Below are 8,882 nucleotides of genomic sequence, written 5' to 3'. Positions count from 1 at the left end.
GACTGGAATTATTTATTCTGTTTTTAATTCTCCTACATTTCAAAGAACGCAACTTAGTTATATTAATAGGAGTTTTCATATTCATGGAGTACACTTAATTGAATTGCACGCCATTAAGCACGACAGCAAATTTCATAGCAAATGACAGGTAGAGCTGAGTTCTGAACTGCAAAATTATGGAAATAGGGATGAAATTATGGAAACTTTGCAAGATATGTAAAAAGTAGACATGTAGATTGCTTTATTTTTGATAATAATAATTTAATATTAAACTGACTCAGTGGGCGGCTCCAAATGCGCCTCTGAGTCCCGTGTCTGTGATGTGTCCTTCACGCCAGTCTTGTTTCTTTCAGAACCTGTCTGGGAGTCAGACATTTTTTCCTGCTGATTGTATGGGAGAAGTTTTGACCTTAGAAAGTGGAAATGAGGTTGCTATGGAAACTGGTAACTCTGCTGCCACTCATCCACACTTGTGCAGGTAAAGTGTTCTATTTTGAGTTTTGATTGATAATTCATTGGCCTTTTACTTCTTTCTGCAGAATATGATTTTCAAATGTGAATATTTATGTTATTTGAATGACTAAATAAATGACAGCTTAACTTATTAAGGTAGTCCCTATCGTTAAATGCAGAATTCAATTCTTAAAGTTGGTATCAAGTACTTTTAAACAGAACTAACATTTTAATTATAAATTGACCGATAGGAAATTTTGTAGTAGAAGAATAGGATTCATTTTTGCTATCAATAAATGATGAGCAGTAGTTTCTTTTTCTTGCGTTTTGGTGAAATCTATAAAAAATTAAAATTGAAATACATATTGTTCCTCAAGTTTGGCATTTGGTGTGGAAAACAAGCTATATTGAAGCAGAAGAAGTCATAGAGAATGCGACGTGCAAGCTTGGGCCAGTCTTACAATGCTTCCTCCCCATTTCAGCAACGGGGTCTTTCCTTCAAGCTTATTCAAGTCTGCGGAGGGGGGTTTCTCCACGTCGCCCCCCGTCCTGAGTGTGTGGGTTTGAATAGCAAACCTCCGCCTGCCTGGGGACCACTCTGGGGTATGGAGTGGGAGCGAGTTCACTGGACTGTCCTGGCTCTGCGGGGTCCTGATGCCTGGTCAGCTCCCCCGCCGCCAGCCTGGCTGGTCCCAGACGCAGTGACCAGAGATGTGGCCGAGGCTTGGCCCAGGAGTCCTCTCCTGCATGAGGGTCTGACTCTTCTGCACGTGCTGCCAGCGTTCAGGGCGCCTCAGGGTGTGAAAGGCACATGAGGTGGGGTCATGTGCCTTAGCCCTCCAGGGCCCAGTTGGGAGTTCACGGTGTGCGCCTGCCCCCCTGACAGCAGGACCATAGTGCTGCACTGCAGAGGGGGCAGCCTTCCCGAGCTGAGCTGGCCGGCCCTGCGCTGGTGCCACCAGGTCTGAGGATCAGCTGCTGCTGCACGTCTGTCTCCCACCGCGTTGGCTGAAGCCTCAGAATGCCCTTAGCAGGTCCAGGAGGCAGGGGTTTCCGTCTGTTTCCTTCTTGGCTGCATCTCCACCACCGGCGCAGGCACCCGCGGAGGGTCTGTGACCGTCTCTGCCAGAAGGGAGGCTCATTAGGTTCAGCCTGAGCCGGGCCAGGCCCTGAACTAGGTTTGGTCTGCAGCCGAGGGGGGACGGTGGGTCGTCAGCACTTGTGAGGGAGGCCGGACCTTGGCAGGGCATCAGCAAGACTCAGCGAAACTGTGTCTCTGTGCCGGCCTCGGGGAGGCCCGCCAGGGGCGGCGCAGGCGCTGGCAGGTGTTCGGCTGCGATGCGGTGGCGTCTCAGCCTTGGGCTGCGCGTCTCTGGTGTTCTGCACTCCCGCCGCCCGGAGAGCTCCTCCCTGGTGTCCGTTCTCTCTCAAATGCGCTCTTTAACAGCTGTTTAACTCCAGCGGGGGAGTGGTGGCTGGCCGCTCGCTCACGCGTGAGAGTGGCCTGTCTTCTGCTGAGCATGTCTGTTTGGTTGTTTGCTGCGCATTTCCCTGCAACCTGGTAAAATTAGGGGCTGCGCAGCCCTTTGGTCAGCCCAGAAGAGCCGTCGCTGGGCAGGAGAGGCAGGTCCTCAGTGGGAGCGTGAGGGCGTGAGGAGGTTGCGCTCACGCTTCTGGGGGGCTCAGTGCTGGGCCCCTGTCAGTCACCCCGGAGTTGCTCGCCGAGGCTGAGAGTGATCGGGTCTTCCCTCTTACGTACTGTCACGTCCACTGACAAAGGCGTTTACTATTTCAAAACACTTCCTGCGCAGCGCACCCGTGGCGGGGGGCTCCCTCCACGCTCGGCTGGGGAGCAGCGAACAGCAGGGAGGCGTCAGTTTTCCTCTGTCTCAAACGCGCCTTCTGCTGGGCGAGAAGCAGCGTGGGCGCGCTACCGCAGAGAAGGCGCCAGCGTGGAGGAGCGGCGGGCCAGGTCTCCTCAGAGACGACTGCGGTCCCACGGCAAGCCCACGGAGCGGCGGCCACTGACCGGCTTTGCTCAGGGGCCCAGCAGCGCGTGGTGGACATTCCTGCGGGCCGCGCAGCGACGGAGTTGAGCTCCGCACAGCCCACGCACTGCCCACGCTGGTCAGATTTACTGTGGGCTGATGGCGCCTTGAGGCCTGCGGCGCCGGCTGTATTTTTAAGCCAGTGACATCCTCGCGATCTCTAATAGGGATGACCCGGGTCAGCGTGCCGAAGCACGTCTGTGACTGCCTAAGGGCGAGGCTGGTTATATGATTATCAAACCTTCCTCCAAGGTAACTGATTCTTCAACCCTAAAGGAAATTTTTTTTTAGGACTGATGAGAGTGTAGGGGAAATACTGTTTGGTCAGCGTTGGGCGGGGTGGACTGGCCCTCGGGGCGGGTGGGGTGTCTCCCGGGAGTTTGGGAGGGGCCACTTTCCATGGCGGTGAGCATCTCGGGTATCGTTTTTATGTCGGAGATACCACGATACTAAGTTCTCCACGTCAAACGCCCCTACAGTCCAGCCGCCTCCCTGCAGCCGGCGGCCCACACACAGCAGCTGCTCCACGCACAGCGGCCACCACCAGCCTGCCCGTCTCATGGTGCGCTGAGGCCCTCCCCGCCCGGCTAAGCTTCCCCCGCACCCAGCCCTGACCTGTTCCGGGCCCACCCCACTTCAGGTACTCCGTGCCTGCTCATCCCCCCTCTGAGGCCCAGCCTCCCAGTGCCTGGCCCAAGGCTGTCCCTCTCCTCACCCTGTCACCCTCTCCAGCCCTATGACCCTCTCCAGCCTTGTCACCTCTCCAGCCCTGTCACCTCTCCAGCCCTGTCACCTCTCCAGCCCTGTCACCTCTCCAGCCCTGTGACCCTCTTCGACGGGCTTACTGCTCTGGAGAGAGCTGCCACCTGCTGGGCACCAGCTCCAGGGCACACAATCCGCTTGAGCCTCCTGCAGCCTGCCCTGGTGAGCCCCACGAACACTGCAGGCCAAGGTGGGGGGTGGGCCGCTCCTCAGGGTCTGCCCCACGAGACTAGGGCAGCCCAGTGTTTCGAGCACTTTCAGAACTTGATGAGATGTTCTGGAATCCACTCTTAGCACACATGTTGTCGTCACAATAACCATTTGGTCTCAGGTAGCCACTTTTTTTTTTTTTTAATAAAAATTCATGATGCAGACTGAAAGCCCCAATAGACTGAATTTTTTTTTACTGAGGTGACGTAGTTACGGCCCCGTGTGGGGTCTCGGGACAGGCGTGGCGTCTGCTGAGATGACTCTGGCGCTGTTAGGTTGGGGAGCAGCGGCTTCGGCACAGGCAGTGCTATTTCAGTATGTCGGGGTGTCAGACCCCCGTTGCTGTCATGGCAGAAGTCAGCTGCACAGTTCAGGCCTCTGGGCCGCTCTTATCTCCGGGGGGTGCTTGTTCCTTCCGTGTCGAAGACTCACGTCACCCCAGCACCAACCCCCTAAGCCTCGTGGTAGCTCTCTCTGCTTGGGGGTGTCCTCTCTGTCCTTGCAGACAAAGCTCTTGACACAGACCCCCCTCTGCAGGGGCCCCACACAGCACGGCTGCTGTTTCCACCCCGTCGGGACCTCCCGGGTCCACTTGCCGTCCCTTCAGGCGGTCTCACCGAGCATTCAGATTCCATTTCCTTCAGCAGATAAGGAAAGTTCTCCAATTCCCTCTGCCGTGTCCTGGGCGGCATCTTCCCTCCTTTCCTCAGGCACCTGCCGTCAAGGTAGACGGCGCCCCTGGGAAGGTCCCCAGTGGGGCCCTTCCGGACCCTTCTCCCACGGACGGCAAGTTGGCCTTTCCAGCCTGGCTGGAACGCGCCGCGCGGCGCTCCGGCGTTGACTCTCCCGCTGGCACAGCCTCCTGGCCCCGCTGCTGTGTGGCGGGCAGGTGTGGTGTGTGGAGCCTCAGGAGATGCCGAGATGCAGGCAGCGCCCTCAGCTCCCAGGATGAGGAAAGGCGGGGTTTGTGGCGAGAGGCCACCATTTGGGGTGCTGTTCAGTCCGCGTCCCAGACCCACCCCTCGACACAGGTGCGTGCGCGGGGCAGCTGCTCCGCACAGTTGCTCTCAGTTCCGGTGAAGGCGGCGGGGTCTGCTCGGTGGGGGGTGATTTAAGGGGCAAGTCCCCAGGGCATTGACCGTCAGTGAAAGAGGAGTCGTGACAAGCACCCAGACCCTAAGTTCTGGGCCTTACTTATGTCGCAGAGCTCAGGGCATGTCACCCAACCATGCCGCTGGACTAAACAAGCAGCGACGAAACCCGGACCGTCTCCTTGTCACCACCCGTAGTTCACGCTGTGGCTCTAGCCGCGCCTGCCGCGTTCGGGTCCGTGGGCTACGGGTGAGGAAGCTGTGTCCTGAGTAGAGCTGACAGAAGCCGGGCCACCCGCATTTGCCGCGGTTCCCACTCACCTGCGCGCCGGGGGAGACGGGGCAGAAAAGCACTTGCGAAATCACAGTTAAAGCAAAAGCAGATAAAATGGGGAAAAGTGAGATTTAATGCATCTTGGGGCATTAAACTACTCTGCAGACCTGCAGTAGCGTTTGCAACTCTGCGGGCATCATGTAGCCTTGTGGATAAATGTGTCGTGGCCACATCTGAGTGTCTAACCCCTGCCCCAAGTTGGCGCTTTAAGAGAGCAACTTATTATTATTGCTATTACTACTACTTTTTACGGTTCTGCAGGCCACTCAGTGCCTTCAGCTGGCCGGGGAACCTGCAGCGCTCCGGGTGACGCCGCCAAGATGGGCTCCTTCAGGCGCAGCCGCGGTCGGCGTGTCTCGCGGTGCGTCTGTCCACATGGGTTGGGTTGCCGGACAGAGCGCTCAGCTGCACCGCGCCAGGGCCCAAGCTGCCTGTCCCGCGGTGTCTCCTTCATGCCAGTGGCCATGGGAGGGGTGACTTTGGAAGGACGGATCCCGAACCCCTGCTCTTTCGTTGCGGCGGCCAAAGGAAGTGTGAGGCGTGACCAAAATGGAGTGCGAAATGCAGTCTTGGTGATGCCCTAAAATCCCAGTCCTCATCCACCACCTGAGTCCCGTGCCTCAGCCTTTGGCTTCTGCACCTGTGGAGTGAGCAAGGCTGAGGACCCTGCCTCCTCCCGAGTGGGGACGCCCAGCGCTGAGGACAGCGGCGTGGCCCAGTCCTGCCGGAGCGTCCAGCGGGACTGGTCAGTCACACACGCTTGCACACACGTGCACACACACAGGCGTGCACGCATACACCCGGTGGGCATTGCACTGGGATGCTGGCTCCGGGACCTGTAACAGGCAAATCAGACTTGGTCTGGGGGTTCAGATTAGGAAACTTTCTCCACAGCCTTTGCTCTTCAAAAATGTTACTGGGATAAACGTAAGAAATGTGGGGAAACTGTTCCCGAGTTAACGAAACTAAAGAGGTGGCATTGGACATGTGTTTGCCGTTCGATCCTGAAAACAGAGTCTGATATCGATCGCTTCTATTTCCGCGTGGTGGCGTACGCTTGGTGCACACCCCGGTGGGGTGACTTGGGGCGCAGGCTGCATGAAAGGCCGTGTTTCCTCGCGGGTGGCAGCTTAGGGTGGTCGCTCTGGGTCGAGGTCCTTTTCTTAGCATGTGGACGCAAAGGTACTGAGGTGGAGTGGGGTCGTCCGCATCTTGCTTTCGGAGCAATTAAGTGAAAGGACTTCAGTCGCATTTTTGACTTGGTTTATTTCCTTCCCAGCACGAATTCTCTGGTCTGGATTCAAGGTTCCGGAAGCATCGCATTCCTCCTGCCTGAAGACTTTTCCTGAATAGCCCTTCCTGTGCAGGTCCTGCTGACAACACATTTCTGAGTCTTTGTCTAAGGAAAGCCTTTAAGTTCCCCTTTGTCGTGAGAGATGCTTTCCTGGGTACAGAATTGTGCACCGGCGGGTGTTGCTTTCTGCCCATCGAAGACGCGTCTCCCTTCCTCCGACTCGGCGTCTAGAGCAAGGCCCCCGTCGGCTCCTGTGTCTCTTCCTGTGTGTCCTGCTGCTTTCCTGTGTGTCTCTAGGATTTTCTCCTTGTCTTGACTTCTCAGTTGGAGGTGACTTCCAGGTATTTCTCGCCCTGAGTGGTGGTCGTCGGTCCTGGCCTCGAGTTCCCTCCTGCGGGACTCCAGTCACAGACGTGTTGGGTTGATGTTCCCCGGTGCTTTTGGGGCTCCGTTGTGCGCCCCACCCCTTTCTGCCTTCACTTTAGTTTGGGGGCCCCCGAAGGCCGAGGTATGGGAGTCTGCCAAAGAGACCGGTGCCGGCTTCTTCCCCGTGGCTCCTGCCCTCTCCTGCTGACGCGGGCAGTGGCCTCCCCGTGGCCGCATATTATCCGAGCGCTCCTTTCTCTAGGGCCGAGTCGTCGTGAGGTTTCACTCTGGGTGACACTTCTGATCACTGTGTCGTGTCCGGTCTGGCCGTGTTGATGGTCGCGTCTCTTGTTAGTGCGTCCCTCTGGTTCTCGCCCACGCTCTGTGGCCTCAGCTGGACCTGAGCACCTTGGGCAACTGGCGGCAGCCACTGCCCTGCCCCTGGAGGGCTCGAGTGAGGGAGTTTGGATCTCGCCAGGGGCAGTGCTAGGCATGGGCCTGCTGAGGTTGCCCAGGCGCGCCGTAGGGACATCCGTGTCGATGGCCAGAGGTTTCCCTCAGGTGCTGCCTACGTCCTCAGGACTGTCTCTGCGGCTCCCCTGCCGTCGTGGCCCCGTGCTGTGCGCTGCTGTTCGGTGAGGCCGCCCTTTTCTGACTAAGCCTGTCTGAGACAAACACAGCCACCCTGGGTTTGGGGTGTGGCAGGCCCCGCTCTCATGGGGGCGGATTCTGGCTCAGATGTCTGCTTTCCTGCCGTGGGAGCATGCGCTGATCCGTGGCAGGTCTCCCTGAGCAGTGATATCCCCCTCCCCTGGGCAGGGGGCCTGGGTCCTCCCTGGCCTTTGCTGCAGGGCCCCAGCCCCCGCGCCCTGAACTGCTTGGAGGGGGTGGTGCCCCAGCTGTCTGGGTGACCTCGGGGAGCCCCCAGGGACCCTGCGCTGGGCACACATGCCGCTGCCTCTGCTGAGAACCCGCGGCGGAGGCTGAGCGAGGATGCGGCCCCGCCTGCACCCAGGCCGCTGCGCCTCGGGCTCTCGCTGCTCCGGCAGGCGGGGAAGTGGTGAGGCGTGGGTCAGTGTGCACTCGAGTCCTCAGCAGCCTCTCCAGGGCCCTGAAGCTTCTGCCCGGGCTTCCGCTGGTCGAGGGGGTCAGCCGCTGGAAAGAACGTCGGTTCTGAGATCAGAGAAGCAGGCTAAGTGTGCGCGTGTTCCCGGAGCGAGAGTCTCGGGGGCGTGGAACTTCGGGCTTGGGCACCTCAACCCTGGTCTCGGCCGCTGAGGAGCGGGTACACCACCTGCCCGCTTGTGAGCCACGGGTTCCCTGCTCCGTGTGGGAACATTTGTGAGTCACCAACAAATCATCCAGGAGCGCGCTGTGGTAATTCTGCTCCAGCTTGTCTTCTCCACTTGTTAGGATTATTCCTTTGGCTTTTCCTCTGCGTCTCTGTAATGTCCTTGGCCTTTGCTTCTGGCTTTGCTTTATTACGGCTGCTGGCAGCGCTGTGCGTTTACGGGCGCACGGTCCCCTGAAGCACGCCTGCGGCAAGCGACATTCCCGCCCCGCCGGCCTTTCCCCTGACCCGGCGTCGGGCACTCGTGTGTCCTGATTCTCTTCCATGTTAATAGCCGCGCGGGGCCGTCCTGTCTCCTCTGCTGACATCACTGAGGGTGACCCCTTTGCTCCAGGGATGCTCAGGGAATAAAGCACCCCCACACCCCACGGGCTCACTTCATGCCACACACGGGAGGAGGACGTGAGGCCACCGCTGCAGATGAGTAACAAGTTCTCAGAGGAGTGCAGCGCCCGTCTGTGTGGCCTCAGTGCGTTCTGATCACACGGCATCTGCTGAGACAGAGGTGTGTGCTGCTCAGCCTGCGTGTGCGCGTGTGTGTGCATACGTCTGGGGCTGTTTGTGCAGCTCTGCTTTGCAGGCACCTCATTTCCAGCCAGTGTGCACCTTGCACACCGGGTCTCTCCCTGGGCCCGGGCGGTATTGACAACTCAGAGCTTAAACAGCTCAGTTATTCATGAGTGTGGAAAATTGATATTTGAGAGCATTTTATTCTGCTCAGTCAGGCTTATTCTTTATAAAGAATCCAAATAGTAATAACATTTACAGAAGACCAGGAAGAGAATATTCATTCTGTATGTACACTGCACGTCTGACCCGCACGTGCCACAGAAGATACCCTCGTGCTCTCCCAGACGGCACCCCAGTACCCCAGCATACCCCACTCCAGGGCAAGTGCCAAACATCCTTCTAACCAAGATCCTGCACTCCCCAATGCCACTACTCCACCAACACCCAGCACCCCACAAACTCC

General features: G+C 57.8%; 1 protein-coding gene across 1 annotated transcript in view; it reads left to right on the top strand.

The window, feature by feature from the left end:
• Positions 1–423: 423 nt before the first annotated feature.
• Positions 424–8,882, top strand: part of CNTN6 (contactin 6) — a gene marked incomplete at both ends in the record, with an annotated part of 111,041 nt that continues 102,582 nt past the window's right edge. The window contains one exon of the mRNA XM_084246579.1: positions 424–478. Coding sequence (XP_084102705.1) covers positions 424–478 — 55 coding nt within the window. The remainder of the gene's footprint in view (positions 479–8,882) is intronic.

The sequence above is a fragment of the Talpa europaea genome, assembly GCF_964194135.1.
Source record: "Talpa europaea genome assembly, chromosome: 11".
In the NCBI taxonomy this organism is placed as follows: domain Eukaryota; kingdom Metazoa; phylum Chordata; class Mammalia; order Eulipotyphla; family Talpidae; genus Talpa; species Talpa europaea.
This window is presented reverse-complemented; position numbering and strand designations above follow the sequence as displayed.